At 48.1% G+C, this 19,373-nt stretch overlaps 2 protein-coding genes across 7 annotated transcripts in view; both read right to left on the bottom strand.

Moving 5' to 3' along the window:
• The window catches only part of LOC1272290 (proton channel OtopLc), a 38,812-nt gene extending 34,201 nt beyond the window's left edge, over positions 1-4,611 (bottom strand). Inside the window, exon 1 of one of the 4 annotated variants that reach the window (XM_061661891.1) lies at positions 3,764-4,611. The gene's annotated coding sequence lies outside the window, so the exon portion shown is untranslated. Of the gene's footprint in view, positions 1-2,677; positions 2,967-3,763 lie in introns of those variants that run through there. The other 3 variants (XM_061661901.1, XM_061661885.1, XM_061661923.1) reach the window with 3 other exon arrangements.
• Positions 4,612-5,312: 701 nt separating this feature from the next.
• Positions 5,313-17,424, bottom strand: LOC1272289 (proton channel OtopLc). 3 transcript variants are annotated; one of them, XM_061661983.1, is made up of 9 exons: positions 16,932-17,424; positions 14,831-15,599; positions 11,920-12,615; positions 10,668-10,785; positions 10,481-10,586; positions 10,177-10,383; positions 9,897-10,057; positions 9,613-9,778; positions 5,313-9,535 (listed from the first exon to the last, which is right to left on the bottom strand). In XM_061661983.1, the coding sequence occupies exons 2-9, from the start codon at positions 15,340-15,342 to the stop codon at positions 8,571-8,573; spliced, it is 2,931 nt and encodes a 976-aa protein (XP_061517967.1). In that variant the 5' UTR covers positions 15,343-15,599; positions 16,932-17,424; the 3' UTR covers positions 5,313-8,570. The 3 variants fall into 3 exon arrangements, with proteins under 3 accessions (XP_061517967.1, XP_061517956.1, XP_061517978.1); XM_061661972.1 differs by having other exon boundaries at positions 14,831-15,577; XM_061661994.1 differs by having other exon boundaries at positions 14,831-15,575; positions 17,081-17,424.
• Positions 17,425-19,373: the final 1,949 nt, after the last annotated feature.

Genomic DNA, 19,373 nt, shown 5'->3' with positions numbered 1-19,373 from the left:
GTGAAGCATTTGGCACAAATGCTCCGGTATTCATTTGTAGAAAGGAAATTTACACAATATTTTTTTCGTTCCAATGATATGAGGACTTGGGTAATGGTATTCGAGAAGCCTTATGAAAAGCATCATATACTAAGCAGACAATAAATATGGATCTAACTAGCAAATAAGATTGCTTTATATATGCTTTATATTAAGTGTGAATAAACAGATCTTGAAAACAGATTATGCATGATTATTTTTCAGAAATGCAAGCCAAAAACAAATCTAGTTAATAGCAATCTCTTTGTATTATTACTAATATTGGGACCCTTTCCGTTTCAGGTTCGTAGGCTGAAATTTCAGCCTGTCAGCTGTTTGCATTGCATAGCAGTTTTCAAAGTGGGATAATATACAGGTGGGCTTATCCCAAGGTGTATGAATTTAGAAGGCTGATTTTTATCGCTTCTGCTTCTGAATGAAGATTTTAAGAGTGTTTTGGGTATTCGTCAAGCCTCAAGTAAGCTTGTTTGAACAAAAGTTTTCACTCATTCTGTTAAAAAGTGATACTCAAATTTGGTTTTAAAAAACATGTTATGCGACCACCTGGACTACATACACTTTGATTCTAGATTCCACCACGTGATCTCTTTAAAGGCCTTATTAGACGAAGGAAAATACTGTCATTCGATTTTGGAATCTATCCCTCAAACAGGGTTTGACAGATAGATGTCAGTCGGAAAATCGGAATTCGGCATGCTCATTTCCGATTTGCTCCCGAGTAGATTTTTTCTGTCAATGTCGATAGAGCGAATTTAATTTCCTGGTGATGTTGTACAAACATAACAAAAATGGAAAACAACGAATGATTCTTTCGGATGAAGCCAAGAAAATCAATAAATTAAATAATAAATGTGAAAGGTGACTGAACAATTATCTTGCCTTATTACACGTACGAGAGGCATTTTTGTGTCAAAGGCTTAGCTTGACAGATAAATGCCAATCGAGAAATGACAGTATTTTCCTCCGTCTAAAAAGGCCTTAATGCACCTTGGGATAAATGTAAACAATACCGTGTTTTCGAGGAGGTACTCGAATCTAATTCTAGCTTTGAGGCTAGAATAATCTAGACTGAAAATTGCAGGCTAGTTTTGTATGTAGTTTTGTATGAAGTGTTTACATGATTTCAGCCTCCAACTGTCAAACTCCATACAAAAAACTAACTAAAATCGTGAAGGGCCCCTTTATTAGTATCATTAAGCAAGTTGACAGTCATTAAGCAAGTGATTTGATCGTTACTCTTCAAAGTTCAAATTGTTTAGTGAGTATTTAACATCGGTTAAAGTGTTTATGAAAGTAAGGTTTAGATTGGGGCTCATAGTTAAGGAATGAAATTAATTATAAAATAAATATAAATAAGTATTATTTAACTTTACAGGGTTTGCCACGGTTTATTGGTTGGTTTCCGTGATTTGTTGGGTCTCGCGATTTACTCATCATATCCCATATATTTCCATATATTGAATCATTCTTAACAATTTATTGGTATCTTCAGATTGGATATCAATACAATTGAATCAAAAAAGCTGGGATACGCCCAATAAATCGTAGAAAAAAAACCCAAATAAAATTGTGAGAAGCATCGGAAAAATGTCAGGAATATACCAAAAAACCTTGGGAAATCCTCCATTGTAAAATCCTTTGTCCGCCATGTGTACAATAAAAGGACAGAGAAAAAAACGATTTACATAAACAAACAAACAGTGAAGAGTGGACACACCTTTATGACGATGGGTAATAAACTAACTTCTTCCCTAAGCAGCACGTCCACTAAACGCAACAGTTGGCATCGAAGGGAGTTACTACATTGGCTAGATTGGGCGTAACTACATGGCGATAATCGTGTTCACAAACGGTTGTATATTTACTGTTGCTAAAATGTGCACTTTGATGTAGATTTCACTAATTTTGTTGAGAACTTCTGAAATGTACGTATTGTTACGCGATTATTACTACAAGTGTAGTAACTGCGTACAGGAAGTAGTAAATAAACGTATGCCTTCGTTTGCCCCACGAACCAATTTTCCTCCCATACTGTGTTACGATCTCATTCGCACGTTTCGTTGAATGTTTTGGCAGGCACGATCACAAAATTCACACAGAACGGAGCATCGTAAATGTGGTCCAGTTTGCATGATACAATTATTGCACATCCCCCCTATTGCAGCAAGGAAGGTAAAGCAAGGGATAGAGAGTGAGCAAGTGATAGATGGAGAGTGAAATAAGGAGAAAGGAACAGTTGGTGCGATAGAGATGGAAAGGAAAGAGAATCTAAATATTATTATTTGCGTGTCCTTCATCATTTAGTAATTACCGGGATAGGTTTACCGTCGCCCTACTGCCTAGCACGGGGGTAAATGGGGTTGGAGTTTGTTTATCTTAATTGTAAATATAGGCAATAATTTGTAGTATCATGGCCATTCGAGGCCAGTCTCAATGAAAACAGCAATAACATCTTGAAACGAAACGTGCCGTAAAATAAATAATACACGTTTGCTTACTTCAACGTCTTAAAGTATGTTATGTTAATTTCCATAAACATCGATGTACACCAATATTGCGTTATATATGCGTTGCCTACTTAACATTAACTAGTTATTGTTTTTCCTCTCAACCTTAGCCGCTTCTTAGCTTTACCTACCTTCTTTGATGCAACAACTTCTTACCAAAAAAAAAGTGTGATCTTCAACACTGCATGCACGATGGACACTTTGCACCTGTTGGCTTCCAACAACCTTCACCCTACCTCTACACTGCAAACCAGAGGCCGAGTGCCGTCCCTTGTCACACACGCAACTGCAACTCTTTCCACCTCTTTCCACACACCAACCAATTTCCGCGCGTATTTTCCGAACGACCGGAGAAGGAGCAACAGGGCACTACTCTAGCGCAGGGCCGAGCTACTGCGTCGGCGGAGTTACCAAACACAACTGATCGGCTGAACGACGGCAGATCGGGCCACCCTGGTCTCCGAGGAAGGGGCGGCGGCGGAAGAGATTTCACATTGCTGTGCAGAAATTGGCTGCTCCTACCAACCCATTCTGCCTTCTGCTCCCTCCTGGCCCTGGTGGCCCTTCGTACACGATCGTGCTACACCAGCACGTGTGTATGAGTCGAGATGTCAATGGCAGACATCTATGGATTGTAATAACGATACTCCGTATGCCTATGATACGAAGAGCGTACTGCAATGGACAGAGGAGACGTTTGTTTCTATGGTTTGTTTCGTTTCGTTTCGTTTGTTTGTTTCGTTTTTGGTTTCGTTTGCTTTCCCTCCCAAGATCCCCTGTGTGCAGGTCGGTCGTTGCGTGCAGCATCGATACGTGATAAAAATAGACACACATACACCCACCCGGCAAGACGAGCAGAGAACGCAGCGCAGCGATGGATGAGCTCTGGGATACGGGAGCATCCACAGGCAAGCCACGCTGCGGGGAAGACCGATAGACCAAGGATCGCCGTGCCAGTGCCCGAACTGCTCCAGTGCGCAAGCGACTCCACAACACAACAATACGGCAACGCACACCGATACCAATCGGTGCTTCCACTTTGAAGTGCGGAAGTGCTCTTTTGCGTTTGTTATTGGTTGACAGAGTGGTTGTTTATCGGTTACAGCTTAGAGATGTTGTAGCGACAGATGTAGAAAGATAGGGACAGTGGCAGTAGGTAGCGGAAAGAGTATTCATCGATAGAGTCGCACACTCGGCAGTATCACTGGTTGACTTACGGATGCTGGATTGCTGTATTTGCTGGTACTTTGCTCCACTGATTGATGAACGATAGGTGCGCGACGGTGTATATAGATGTAAAAAAACACAGTCAAGGGATGGAGATGTTTTGCATCCTAGGGCGGATTTTTGATTTGTGCTTTCTCAATTTATAATAACAAGGTACAGTAAAATAGATAACGCACTAACTGGTACTGGTATCGGAGCCCGTACGAAATGGAGCACAGTAAACTTGCTCCTTCTCCTCCGCCTAAGATGAGTCGTGGGAGAGTCAGGCTAGCTACGTTTATTGAACTACGCCTACCAAGTCTTACGCTAAGAGATTGTCTAGCTACGCACTGTCCACTAATGTACTAATGCACTGGAACACATCTGTTTCGATGGCCCCGGTTTTATCACTGGCAAAGGCGCAAAGACCCGACACACTAGCAGGCGCAATCGGTATCCTGCGTATGCGTTTGGGGTAGGTTTGACTACCGGTGCCCGAGATGCGAATGGGGTTTGCCTATCCTACCACGTGAGCGAACCCGATGCAACAGCGCATCAACATCGCCGCACATACTGATATCGCCCGACATTACCGAGGACGCCGCGATGTGCGTCCTGCTCGGTGTGTCGGGTGTCTCGGGCGGCTTTAGGACAGGATCCCTCGATTGCGGCACGGGCATCATATGACCTCAATTCTGGCGGAAGTCGAGAAATCGGGCGGTAATGTCGCAACACGGTAAACAGGTTGGAGAAACACCCCGCTGGAACACGGACATGAGAGTGCACTCAGTGCCGAATCCCTCCCGGAGAGCAGGTATTTGAAGAGACAGAGAGAGAGAGTAAGACAAAGAAAGTAAGAGATATAGAAAGAATGAATGAGAGAGAGAGAGAGAGAGAGAGAGAGATAGAGAGACAGAAAGAAAGATGTGGAAGAGGGACTTACCCCAAAACTCAGTTTCCTGTTTGACCCGGTTTGAAGCGAACAGTCCGGCAGTACGACTGGGAAATGGACCAGAGCTACCCAGAGCACTTTTGTCGGAGGCAAGAGACACTTCGCTCTGCCAGGTTTGGAAGGCTAATCGCTCAGCGAACCCAAATTCCTGCATTCCTCGCACCAAACATGGCGGATGCTGGACACTCTGGACACTCATTCTCAGCGAGAGGCTGTGCGAAGGATCGAAAATCATACTCGCAGCAAGCACGAAGGATATTTTAACGCCGGCGCATTACATCGCATCGCCCCGGGGTAGCGCGGGAGTGCCTAGCGTTGTCCCAGATACGGTACGGCTGCACGTACACACCTTACCGTTTCGCTGTACCTAGTTTCGAGAGAAAGAGAGGGAGAGAGGATTTAATGATGCTCGAAGCAGAACAATCGCACATTGAGCTGCGGCTACTTGTGCCTGATGCCTGATCACTTCTGCAGGTTTTCGAGATTCGATAAAAAGACCCTTCACCTCACTGGGGCGTACGAACGGAAGGCTGAATAGCGAGGGAGCCTTGCCATGAACAGATGTCGGATAGCATGAATATCTCTTCAACAATGTACCACTGCGCTCATTTTCATTACGATAAGTTTTTTTTGTTCAGTTTATTTGTAAATCCAAATGGTCGACGTTGAATTGGAGTGTATTACGATTTTTAATAACTTCTTCAGCGTTTTTTGTGTGTGTTGATCTTTTGGTTTTTGATTCGGTAATATTTTCTACAGAACATCGCATCGTTCGTATTTTCGTTTGTCCCCCGGTTTTTTTTCTTCTTCTTCTTAAGATAAGCCCAATAACATACGCAGTACATAGATATAAAAGAACATTGAAGCCTAATTGACCCACCCCACACGAAACGCCCAATTCTGACTGACTGCCGCGCAATTTCTTTCCCCAAGCAAACTCAACTTTACATTACACTGTGTATCTGTGTGTGTATGTGTGTTTGTGTATGTGTGTGTGTGTGTGAATTTGTTTACATGTACAATAATTGGCACAACTTAGTGATTTCCATCATCCCGCAAATGGAAAACCAAAACGCGAATATCTAACGAACAGCTGGTCAATCAAACGGAACGATCTAACCAATCCACAAATACAGCAACTCCAATCCCACCGCATATCCCCCCCCCCCCTTCCCGCTCTCTATCCTTCACCAATAAAACTTCCTACCCTTCTCCTGCGAGGGATCGGGAATTGCAATAAATTTTCCAGACTCAAAAACGCAACCAATAAAACACGTTAACATCTTTCCAGGGTTTCTTACACGTTAATCTTACCAGCTACACGGTAGAGTCTTTGATTTTAGCTTGTTTTGTTGTTGTTGCTGTTGTCAGGATAGGTTTGGTATACAAACATCGGGTAAAATGACGTTATGACAGATAGAATAGCATGAGCGATATGGAGCAGAACAGTACGACGGCTAGATACGGGGTTGCCGGTTTAGCAGCAAACGAGCAAAAGAAGAGTGTAAACAGCAGTAAGGACGGCCCCAGTCTGGAGGGTAGACCGTGTTGTGACAACGAGTAATAGTGTTTAAAAAATGGCTAGTAGAAGAGACACGCGTACCGGACACGATGTTTGCATGCAGCGCGAGAAGAGATTATGTACTTTGATCAGAATGCTCTCTCTCTCTCTACACGTACTTAAATAAGCGTTTGGTTTTCGTGGCGATTTTTGTTTTTTTTTTGTTTTTTTTTCTTTGTTGGTTTACAATCCGACTACAGCTACGCACCACTAGCAACACAAAGGATTGCACTTTTCCTTTCAATCTTGCTCGAGAAATAGAACCTAAAGAAGGAATATGATCTAATAATCCACGCGAACGCTCCGACCAGAACGAAGACACGATCATCTGCCCCCCCCCCCCCCGAGACGGGGAGCGGGTTTTCCCTCACGATGATCTCAGCTCGCAAAAATGTCAGCATTTTCCGAGTCAGCGCGGAGACGACACATGTGTGTGTGTAGCTATATCTTTTTTTACGTCGATTTTGCACTATAACACGTCCATACACGAAACACGCGACTAAAATCGTGCACCGTCTCGTTTAGTTGCCAGCCTATTCCTAAGCTACTGTCGCGGGAACACGCAACTAACCGGTCGATTTGCGATCGGTGCTACTGTGGCCGTATTCGTTTTTTTTTTTATTTTAAATTTTATTGTTGGAGAGAAATTTGCAATCGATTATTAATCGCCGGCGGATGGTGGCATTTAATTTTCCTACCGCTACTGTTGGTACTACGGTTCGTCGCTTACGGCTAAGCGCAGAGTAAAAGAAAACACTAAAAAACCACTAAAAATCAAAAACAATTTCTCTCCCTCCTTCTCGCTTTCTCTCTCTCTCTCTCTCTCTCTCTCTCTCTTTCTATCGCAACAATTTAATCTTGTAAAACCTGACCTATGTAAATACCTTGATTTTGTGTATAAATAAAAAAACGGTAAAAAGTTGTTTTCGTGTCGTTACGCTCTTATTATTTAGTAAAAAACGTCCTCGCGCAAAATCTGTATCGCCTTGGCTGGAAGTTACCATAGTTACACCGCGCTTACATAATAATACATCCACGGACGCACGGATACTTTAATCGTTTTTTTTAAATGTATAATATAGTTGATTATTTCTCACGATTTGCTTTTTTGATTTTGTTGTGGTTGTTGTTGTTGTTGTTTTGACACTGAGTTTGAGTACGCGCTTTCTGTGTTACGTGTTGGACAATATGCGATTTCGTTTGGCACTACAAATACATTTATATAGACGGCTTTAGAGCATGGATGTGACGTGGTAGTTTTTGTTTGAGTTTTTGGTTGAATATGTTTTCTTTGTTAGTTTTTTTGTTAATGTTTTTGTTTCAACATACACCTTCTTCCGTTTAATAGCTCTTCCAACAGACACACACACACACACACACACACACACACACAAATCAAAAGTTCGAGATGAGAAGGTATGAACGCTTCTCGGCATAGACCCGATTCCCCAAAATGACCCATTAGGGTGTTTTCCAAAAATTCCCGCCCCAACTATTCGTCGCTAGTATAAAAAATGCTCCTTCCAAAATGTTGTATGTGGGTGTGGGTGTGTGTGTGGTGTGGAAAAAATGTCTCTAAAAAATGGCACTATAAAACCACTCTCTTCCTGAGCGTTCAACTTGCTGAACTTCAAAAAACTGGTCTCGATCGATGGCACGTTAGGGCACGCGGTTCGACACACGTACTTTGGTTGGTTGCTATTTGTTCGTTGCTTTTTGTCTTTGAAGAAACATCGGTGGGGTGTGTGCTCTAGTATGTCGGCAGTACACTGTGTGCGTACTCCGCGTCACTGTCCTCCTTTCAATCCTTGTTCAGAGCAACGACCGAGCTCCAAGCGCTGATCGTTCAAATGCATTAAAATAGCAAAGCAAAGTCCTGCTGAGGTGCGTGGGCTTTAAAAAAGATTGTGCTTGTGCAGCGCTGCACAATGATCGCCACGTTTCAGCATGGTCCTAGTTATGTTTTTTGTTTAATTATTCGCGAGGAAAAAAACCCTCCCCATTACGCGTGAGTATGAAGTAAGCGGATTACAAAATGCACGATTGAATGTAATGCAATGGCTGCTTGTAAAATCGAGTCACCCCCTCCGGATGGTCTGTTTTGGCCGCTGCTGCTGCTCTAGGCGCGTAGGTACGCGTGCAGATCGATCGGGGCGGGCTGCTCCAGCCGCACCTTGGCCGTGGTGGACGGCGGCACCTCAGCACCGGGCCCGGCTGCCGGCTCCCCGCCACCGGGCGGGCCGTCCGGACGCCTGGCGCAGAGCCGCGGCACGCGTGCCGGGCAGGGCCAGGCGCTCGAGCGACCCTACATGTACGCCGGCTTCATCTTGTACGCCCGCTTCCAGATCTCGCACAGGCAGACGGTGCTGTGGAACCGGTAGAAGATCGCGAGCGGCATCGACACGTGCGTGATGATCGTCCACGCCCACAGCCCGTAAAAGTGCAGCTGGATCGGGTGCGACTCGGCCCGGCTCTTCTCGAGCGTGTTGATCGCCCACATCGCCAGATTGCTCACCAGCAGAAAGGTGACGATCTCGCGGCCCGGCTTCTTGCGGATGTGCTCCTGGGTGGCGGCGGACCGGCGGCTCGCGTCCAGTATGAACATCGTCTGGCAGGCGGTCTCGACCAGCGAGGCGAGGGCCGTGATCAGCACCAGCACCGTGTCGCGCCGCATCGTAAAGTGGCCCCCGATCACGGTGAACGTGCTGTAAAGGAACGAGCCGGTCTGGCCCCCGACGAGCAGGATGTCGTCCAGGCTGAAGCTGCGGAACGCGTCGTACTGCATGTGGCGCACCTGAAACATGCCGATCAGCGTGGCGGCCGTCGTCGTGCCGTACAGCGTCAGCTCGCAGATGTTCACCTCCGTCACGGCGAGGCTGACGAACTCGGGGCGCGAAATCAGCACGAAGAACAGGATGAGCGAGATGATGGTCAGCACCAGGATGAGGATGCCGATGAACAGGCCCTTGTGAGCGCCGGCACAGTCGACCGAGTAGTGGTGGGGGGAGCGTTTGAGCGGGTGCAGGCTTTCCTGGCGCTGCGGCTGCTCGTTCTGCGGCCGGCTGATGCTGCGCCACATCACGTACAGGATGGCGGCACAGATCAGCGAGTACTCGATGGTGCAGGGAAACAGAAACGGGGACGCGTCCTGCACCAGCGTGCCGATGATGTTCGACCGCCGGCACTCGAAGATGTTGTGCGGGCCCTTGAGCCCGCGGGCCACCCGCAGATGGGCGACGGTTTCCACCGGGTGGGGCATCATCTTGTTGCCTGTAAAAGATGGTGCGGATCGAGGGTTAGCGAATTGGTGTGCCTAGATCCCAAAGCCCTGCGTGGCAGGCACTCACCCAGCCGGTGGGAAATGCGCAACGTGCGGTTTTCCGGATTGTAGAACGTCAAGATCTCGTGCTTCGTCTCCTGTATCAGCACTGAGAACCAAACGGACAGGTTGGTGCCGATCATGTGCATCAGCCCGAACCGCGCCACGATCTTGTGCCGGTACACCTTGATTTGCTGTTGGATAGCCGAAATGGAAACACAGGGACGATTATTTACGACCGGCGAAGTGAAGAACACCGCACCGCCGATTGATTGGCGGTAGAAGCAGCAGCGCTCAAAATAAACCGCTTACCTCGTTGTTTAGAAAAATAAAATACATCTGTATGAAGATGAAGGCCATCCGGGTGGCCGGCGTCAGTGCGAGCAGCACGTTGTGGCACTTGGTGTTGCGCTCCAGCTCAAAGTATTGCCCGAATTCCAATCCGGAGTAGATCATGCTGCCGATGCCGAACGCTGTGAAAATGGACGCCAAAAAAAAAAAAAACAAACAAAGCAAGGTGTTTGGGGCTAGCTGATCTAACAGGTGATGGAGATGATGTGTGCACCAAATAAGGCGGGCTTGGACTGCTTACCGACCGCACCCATGCGCAGATAGAAGCTGCCAAAGTGCTGCAACCGTGAGGCGGCACCGGCCGACAGTGACATCCGGCGCGCCTGCACCGGCACCTTCGGGCTGGAGCTGATGGTTTCGTCCTCACTGTCCGACTGTTCGCCGCTGTCCGTCGAGCAGGTCGTGCTGGTACGGTGCATTACCTTCTTCGTGCTGGCAAGCGTTTGCTCTGGGGGGAGGGGGCGGGCCAAAACAAGGAAATCGGGAATTGTGTTCATGTCCCAGACATTGCTATCGAAGAGTGGTGAGGGCTAAGCGATACTTACTCTTGATCGGTGAGACGGGTGGCATTTTAGGCTTTCCCCAGAGCAGTGTTGTGTACATGAAGAGCAGGAACACCATGCTGCCGATGTACAGGTATAAATAGAAGCCCTGGAAACACACAGAATCAGGCAATGTATTCCGCAAAGGAGAGTTATCAGCTAAAAAAAAGCAACGGCGAAAGGGCCTCACCTCATAGAAGGAAGGTGGAATGTAGGTGGAGATAACTTCCGCCATCGGGAATGCGATACCCATCACCACGAGCAGCTTACCATACAGGGCCGACAGGGTCGTCGCGAGGGCTTCACCGCTGGATAATGTGAAGAAATAGAGGCAAGAATGTGTAAGATGCATCCGAGTATAGCTACTAATGTTCGCGCAATAGGCAAACAGATATAGCTCTAACAAATGACTCAAACGCCTACGGGCAATTCTTATGGGTAGTTTGATTGGTACTATCTTCAGCTATACTTGTTTCGTTCTAGATGGAATGTCTTTGGATCGTTCCGCTATGTTGATATGAAGATGCATCTAGAAAGCCCAGAACATCATATGGAACATTAGGTCCTACTGTCTTCTGCTTATTGGTGTAACGAACTACGTGGTCATGCCAGCCGACACAGGCTTTCGAGACTTATTGAGTACCACGCAGCCCGTTTGTTAGTCCTTGCTAAGGGCGGGGGGGGGGGGGGGCGGTCCATATGATGCTTGAACTGACGACTCACTGCGTTAAATCGTGCGAGTGTACCGTCTGCTGTCTTACATTGGCATCAGTTTTGGATCTGATAACTAAAGTAACTGTCCAAGCATTCCAATTGTTCAAATACTGTGAAGTCTTGCCAAGGCCCTACAATACCAAGGTCCTACAGCTAAGAAAGATATGCGTGCTAGGGGAATTAAATCAAACTGTTGCTATGGAGTATTCAAGACATCAAGTTGTTGCATATGACTTTCTTTGAGCACCAAATTGAGATATTTTTGTGAACTGCCATGTAATTCTTGATCTTGGAGTATTTAGGATTTTCGCCTTAGGAAGTCTTTCAAAAAAAGATCAATTCTTGATCTTGGAGTATTTAGGATTTTCGCCTTAGGAAGTCTTTCAAAAAAAGAGACAAAAAATGTTTGGTACATGACTGGGCTATCAAGTTGTTTATATTTATATTTATATTTTTTATATTTAAGAATAAACAGATTATCTTCAACAGGCTACATCGTCATAGAGACTTCATTGTATAAATTAGTAACTTGTAGCCAGATCATTTAAGTCGTAGTGCAAGATCATTAAGGCAGTAAATGATCTTGTGTGTAAGTAGTATACAAATGAACACGGATTTATTCTACTAACACATGGCGAGAGTGGCTGCAACCTGCGGGTACTCTACCTGACAGTCTGAATCAGAACAGCTTTCGTTTTGTTTCTTGAATCAATCACGTTACTACTTACGGTTTCACTTCGCGCGGCGTGGGATAGTAGACCGGTTCGGGCAGGCGCGACGGACGCCGATTCGTCGTCAGTATCGGATGGAGATGATGATGGTGGGAGTGGTACAGTACGGACAAGTGCTGATGCGTGGTGGTGGTCTGGCTGGCGGCTCCACTGCCCGGCGTCGCGAGCGACTGCTGGGAGAGTTGATGGGGTGACCGGTTGCTTGCGGAGAGCACCGACTCGCCCCCCGCCCCCGACACTGGCCCGGCGAGCGGCAGCGTAACGAGCAGTGCCGAGGTGGCTGCTGGAGGTGGGCACCCCGCCGCTACCATATCGATCGCTTTGGCACTTGCAGTAGGTGTGTGGAGTGGGCGGGACTGGATCGCGGTGGAGGAGGAGGTGGAGGACGACCCGAGCTGGGTTTTGCTTTGCATGCCCAACGAGGAGCCGTTGCGCGAACCGTCCCCATCGGTGGTACCGTGCTCCTGGTGGACCGAGGACAGGGAAGGATAGTCCGCGCCGGCCGTCAGTACGGCCGGCGGATGCACTAGCGGCGGGGTGGCTGGATGCCGTGGGCTGGTCGGCCGCCCAGTGTGCAGTTTGTGCAGGGAAGGTGCGGGCGAGGTGTGGGTGCTGAACGTTTCCGGCGAAACGATCGCGTTCTGGGACACCGAGGGCGATGGCATGATGGGTTGCAGCGACAGACCAGCATCCCTGCAAGTAGGACGAAAGAGCGGCTGTTAGTTATCGCTAGACGTCGTTGCAGATGGGCTGCAGTGTACCGGTGGGGCGGAACTGCTGGTTTGGTTCGAGTACAGCTGCTAAGCTGCACCAGCTGGAGCATCTTTCTTTCCAGACTATCTTCCAAAACCACCGACGACGACAACGACAAGGCACTAGTTCGACACACGACTATCACCGGACGCTACCAATTGGCGATTGACAGTCCTTGGTGCACGGTCTTCAAAGACGCAAATTCGACAAGCTCAGCGGTGTAATGGCACAGCACTAATGATGTCCCATTACGATTAGCATTAAAGGGCAGTGTCCTCTCGGTTTTAACAGCAAGCTATAGATATAGCAAGAGTGTGTGTGAGAGAGATAGAGAGCGAGAGAGAGAGAGAGAGAGAGAGAGAGAGAGAGACAGCACTCCAATACAACCAGTAAGCGAAGGTCCGAAAACGAAGCTCAAGGAGCATCGCCACAAGTGAACAGGAAATGGTCGGACGCTTCTTCACCCCAAGAGGCTGCATGAATTAATTTTTATTTGTCAGAGTATCTGCCAAGGACTGCTCTGCCTCGAGCAGCGAGCATAAACACTTGGTAATCTCCCGCTTAGCATACCACGCTTAGCCGCGTGTCCTCGGCATCCAATATCCTCGGAAAGCTGGCGGAATTAAGATGTTTGGGTAACGCGCTCTCAATTCATGTGCACCAGCGCTTAATGGCGCCCAAAATCAGTTACGCTGACATTCAATTCGCGCTGTACTGCTGCACAGCATAAATCAACGGTAACAGTTGGTTTCACTTGTGTCCACATGCACTGCCCGCTGCCAGATGGATCAGGTTTTGCTCTCTATCACCTGCTGCGCTATCAGCGGCAATTATTCTATCAAATCATCCCGCCAGCCAATCCAGCGCTGGGGGCAGCAGGGCTAGATGTCGAGATTTGGCGTGACACCATATGGTGATCTGGGCCGGAGCTGTGTGACCACATCTGCTACTTCCTCTCTCTCTCTTCCCTTTACGGTCCTCTGATACGATGGGAATCAACCAATCGGGCATGATCCGGATGCGAGTAGTTGAGAACACTACTGACAGTGTCTCTGGCACTCGTTACGCAATATCTCCATCGGTACCGGTACAGGCACAACAATACGTCACCGCGGCGGAGTTGGCCACATTTATTTCCCAAGCCACGGTGCGAGATGGATATCTGGCCGCAAGGAATCAATTAGCGAGAGTAAACACTTTCCACCGTCGGCAGGTGCGGTTGGTAGAGCAGATTCAGTTTCACTGCAATTACCTAATGCTCGGCGCAATATCTAGTGACGCGCTGGACGGACGTCCAGTCGAAGCGGACTGCGGACGTACAATTTAAAGCGATTAATCGTACGGTTTTTGGTTGTTTTTTTTTCCCCTGTTTGCTTCAAGCAGAGGTGCGTACAAGGGTGCTAACCTGTTGCATGCACGGGGCGTCGCCCCGATACTCCCATCGTGTGGGCGTCATATTGAACAAAATGTGCATGTGCAAAAGCACGGAACCTTATCCCACTAATGGACACCACTCGCACACTAGCTATTCCATTACCAGAGATTCTTTTTCTGTGTTTTTGTTACTGTCCATTATGTTCGTTCTGGCACAGCCACGGGTTTTCAGTTTTAAGCCAATTAAAAGTTTTAATGCCTTTGGGCGAACTCATCCGCGTGCGGTATTAGTTTGCGTCTGGCAGGATGCAGGTGCATTCCTAGAATGTGCTTCACCTTCATAATGGTCGGCAAGCTTTTGCATTAAGCTATGGTGCCATCACTCTCAACACAATTCCAGTAGGTCCTGTGTTAAATTCTGAACATTTAGCAGAGTTGCGTGGGGTTTTTGGAGTCAAAGTCGTCTCAGAATGCAGGCTCCCGCAACAATATCATCCACACCAATGTTGTATATTTTGGGGACGTCAAATTTTACATACAAAGATGCAGTTCCAATGTAATAAGAATCGGCCAATAGCAGCAAAGCGGACAATGCCTGCCCCGGTGCAATGGCATCATGCGATGCGATGATGCGACGACGTCGCATTGCGAAACCAGGGATCGCTAAATTGTCACCACACATTTAGTGCAATTGAGAGCAATTGTCTTCATATAAATCCGGTTCGTATAATCCTCGCTGCCCCCTGGGGGAACCGGGGGACCTGTACACGCTGTTACCTACCTTTCAATGTCGATGTTGAGCACGGACAGGGGCGGCAGCAAACTGGCCGGACTGTGGATGGGCGAAGGAAAGGAGGACATCGGTGGTGGCAGCTCGTACTCTCCACTGTCGCCCGCGTCCTGCTCCCCCAGCTGCTCCTCGTCTACAGCCGTGGCCGGTTGGGGCTGCTCCCCGTTTTCCCGCTTGTTCTTCTCCTGCTCCTCTTCTTCTTCTTCTTCCTCCTCCTCCTCTTCCTCCTCCTCCTCGATGAGAGCATCTTCCTCCTCGAGAATGACGCCGGTCTGGCTGGGGACGGCCGACCCGGCCGGCTGTATCGTCACCACTTCCGCCACCAGCGGGGCGGCAGGCGGGAGCGTGCAAGGGGAAGGAAGGCCTCCGGCACCACCGGATGCCATCGTCACCACGTCCTCGATGTCGGAGTCGATGCCCTGGGCAAAGTCCATGTAGAACGATTCGCGCGAATCGCTCGAGCCGCGCCGCAGCTTGAGTGACAGGTCCGGCGAGCTGTCCATCTTCCTTACGGTGTCCTAGGTGCGCTTCTTTTATTTTTTTTTTGCGCGTCTACACCTATCCCTCCAGGCGTACCGGACGCACACACACACGCGCGCGCGGTTTGACGTTGCTAGCGTAACATTTGCTGCATTCGGGTGGGCGTTGGGCGTTGGGGTTTGTGCTGTAGACAATTCACTCTCACTTTCTAGCGCGCACAGGCTAGATACACTGGGTGCCGTGCGTTCGCCTCGCTCTCTGCGTGTGGGAAATAAGGATGCTTGGGTAAATGAAATCAATTATGAGGTGGGAGCCATAGCGCCGCTTGCGAGGAAGAGAAATTGCTTGCCCTTTTTTCTGTCCGCCTACTCCCCCAGCAATTTGCCGATGTAAAAGTCTATTACGGTCTATCTGGGAGGGATGTATCTGCTTTTTTTTATGCCTCTCACACAAACTACTCCTACCGTGCTATTAAAGTACAATATCCTGCCACTTTCCGGTGGTTCAGTGCCAACGCGAACGCTATTACTTCAATGTCTGGTAGTACTTGGGGCCTCTAAACCGTTCCTAAACCCTCAGCGTCCCTCAGCCTTTTTTTGCAATGAATTTACAGTTTTGTCAGCATTCGGAGTCACTCTCAGGAAGAATTCCAGGCTTGGTTCCAGGGTATACAGGGTCGTGTAGCAAGCGACGGGACGGGAAAACAAAATTCCACCACATCACAAGTGGTGGAGATGAACGCAGCGAGTGAGAGAGAGTGAGTGAGTGTACGAGTGAGAGTGCGCGAATACAATGCCCCCGTGATGTGCAAAAGATGCTGGGAGGACCGAATTTCCCAGGCCATCTCCCAGGGAAGTTGTGCCGGAAAATCAGAGACCAAAACAAATTTTGCTCTCGCCCTTACCTCCCCCCCCAGAAATTGTGTACTTTAGTGAAACTGGGGATAGAGCGCAAGCCTGAGTCCATCAACAGTAGTTTTCAACAGCAGTTTTGTGAAATTCTTCAATACAATAGCAACAATACGTAATTGTGAAGCAACTAGGAATGCTTTTATGAGGAAGTTGTTGTAAAACCACAGAACCTGGAGATAACTCTTCGAAAAACTTGAAATTTGGAGGCTTCCTACTGTGATTTAGTTTCCTGATTTATCTAGTCCTATCCTTCTCACACCTCTCTCTTTCTCTCTTTTTCACTCCCTATCTATATATCTCTCTCTCTGTTGCTCAGACATACACACAACAAACATATATATAGTATACTAACTATATAGCATATATGAATTTATATAAATAAATATATATGTATATGTATATGTATGTATGTATGTATGTATGTATGTATGTATGTATGTATGTATGTATGTATGTATGTATTTATGTATGTATGTATGTATGTATGTATGTGTGTGTGTGTGTGTGTATGTATGTATGTATGTATGTACGTGTGTGTGTATGTATGTTTTTTTGTGTATATATGTATGTATGTATGTATGGATGTATGTATAACGTTGTAACTATATACAGATCACATTGTGCCTTCCTGTCTCGCTACAACTTCACAGAGTGCTAAATCGCCCAAATCCTCAATGGTATCCTTCACATTCACTCAATACCTGAACTTGGGGCAGTGTTCCCGTGATTCGCTTCGGGCTTGATTCTTCGCTTGAGTAAAGTTTGATCGAGGCGTTGATTGCGGGCCATACGGGACCACCCACGGGGCCGGCCGGAACACTCACACACACACACACACACACACACGCACCGTGGGGACCGGGAGGACGAAAACCACGGCAAAGCCCCGCTAAGGCACGTAAACGAGCGAAGACGGCGGTGTTTTTGCACGACTGGTAGGCCCTCCCTACTGCTGCAGAGAAGCACGACGAGCACGACCCGCGTACACAATTTCACACAAACAACAGACACACTGCACACTCGGGCGCCGCTGGTGCCTCTGGCGACTGGCGGCCGAGCTCCGAGAAACCGTTCCGTGTCACGCGCGTCAACGGGCACTAGCGTTACTGAGCGGTCCGTCGTGGTGGCGCGTTACGGCGAACCCCCGGTGGACGGGGCCCGCAAGTGCATCGAATTCCGGAGCCGAAAAAAAAAACACCCCAACACAACGAAACGACAACGAGACACGCTGACGGCTGCCGACCCGAGCGAGAGGGAGAGAGAGAGAGAGAGAGAGAGAGAGAGAGAGAGAGAGAGAGAGAGAGAGAGAGAGAGAGAGAGGGAGCGAGCGAACGAACGGGAAGCAGAGCGCAAGCGAGCGAGTGAGCGTGAAAACGAGAGAAGAAACTGATGCAGCGCAATAGAGTAGAGCACAGAAGGGGAAACGATGGGGTGCGGCGGCTGTTGTTTGTGCCAAGGTCTGAACCAGTGCAATAGAGAAAAAGGAAAAAGGCGAAAAAGGGAAAACACCTGAAAATACGCACGCGATTGCGCGTGTGTTTTGGAAAAAGCGAGCAGGATTACAGGAGAGAGAAAAAGATCGAGAGAGAGAGAGAGAGAAGGAGAGAAAAAAGGGCGAGCCGGGAGATTTGGCGGGGCGCGCGCACACAGTTTGTGGCGGTGCAAACTTCTTGAGGTGGAAATTTGTGATTTTCCGACCTGTGTGCGACGACGACGACGGATCTGCCAACACTGGTGTCCGGAAAAACAGGCTGGTGTCGTGTGGGTGAGAGAGCGCAAGCAGGAGCGTCTCCAGGCGCGCTTGGAAATGTTTATGCATGAGCACGCTAGCGAAAAAAGTGCGTCGGGGTTTTCCGGCTTCGCCTTCAACGCACAGCGAGTGTTCGTGTCCTTTTCGTGCACCCTTCCAGCGCGTATCTGGTTTCGCGTCCCGTAACGGCGTCGGCTCGTAAAGCGATCCCCTTTCCATTTGTGCCTTTGTGCCGTGCTGCTGCTGCCTATTGTGGTGAGAATTTTCCGAAACTGTAATCAACACCCCCATGATATGGGTTCGAAAATGTGTAACGCACGTCCGGAAAGGGGCTGGATGGAAAATGTGTGACTTACTGCTCGAGTCATGCACACTCTGGGACATACGCACACACACGCGCGAGCGAGAAAAGAAATGTTGGAGGGGTCGCTTTCCATGTGCGCACCACCAGCAGCATACCAGCACGGGCGCAAATGCTCATTTTTTGTTGTTGTGGGAAAACATTTTATGACCAGGCGGGCTGGCGGCTGCTGCAGGGTGTGTTCCGATCGCGCACGAAACCGATCTCCGCGGGTCTGGAATCATAACATTAAACATCTGACCGGCGGGAATGGGGGAATTTGATGGGAGAAACAAATGTGGCAAAACAACGCGTACATGATGCGGTTGGCAGCTTGATACGTTCTAATGGCTATCTCTTTGTATAGATCTCCATCGATCTATCTGGAGTTGCAGAACTCGCGTAAGGAATGAATTTAGGCTTCAAAATTGGCATTTCTGAGCTCCGAAGAACCTATTGCCATAAATAAAAGAAGCTAGCGCAAAACCCACTGCTAACAAGAACAAGGGCATGAGGTCTGTGTGTACATCAGCCTGCACTAATTTGCATTGCACGTCAAATCAAACGTGACTAATGGTTAGATCCGGGGTGGAAGATACGCACGTAACAGGCCCTTTTCGCCGAAGCCTACGCAACGGCGAGTCTCATTTACCAATGCGCACTTTCCCAGCACCCAGTTGATCAGAATCTATGCAACGACAGTTGGCAGAAGACGCAATACATACAGGCCAAACAATGGGCTGTGGGTATGGTAAGGATGAGGCGTATAAGTAAGGGGGTGCACGTGTAGCATAACTCACTCGCAGAACTCAAGCGTGCCACAACAGAGCACGGTCGTGTCACGGAGAGTAGCGCAAAACGCGCAATTTATTTTCGTTCCTTCAAAGGGACGACCACACTCACATACACACACACACACATTCTCCAGAAACATGTGGACGGGAGGTTATAATAATGCTGTTATCGTTTTGTCCAAAGGGATAGGCAAAAATTGCGTCGGATGCTAACATAAAACTGTAGGGGTAGAAAGCATAGAGCCACAGCACGAGAGTA

This window comes from Anopheles gambiae, chromosome X, assembly GCF_943734735.2.
Source record: "Anopheles gambiae chromosome X, idAnoGambNW_F1_1, whole genome shotgun sequence".
In the NCBI taxonomy this organism is placed as follows: domain Eukaryota; kingdom Metazoa; phylum Arthropoda; class Insecta; order Diptera; family Culicidae; genus Anopheles; species Anopheles gambiae.
This window is presented reverse-complemented; position numbering and strand designations above follow the sequence as displayed.

Excerpts from the sequence above, each read along its gene's own strand:
- LOC1272289 (XM_061661983.1), bottom strand. The coding sequence starts at position 15,342 with ATGGACAGCTCGCCGGACCTGTCACTCAAGCTGCGGCGCGGCTCGAGC. Across the intron at positions 10,786-11,919 it reads ACGCCGCGCGAAGTGAAACC|CGGTGAAGCCCTCGCGACGA; the intron begins GTAAGTAGTAAC and ends CACATTATCCAG. Across the intron at positions 10,058-10,176 it reads TCTGCGCATGGGTGCGGTCG|CGTTCGGCATCGGCAGCATG; the intron begins GTAAGCAGTCCA and ends CCATTTTCACAG.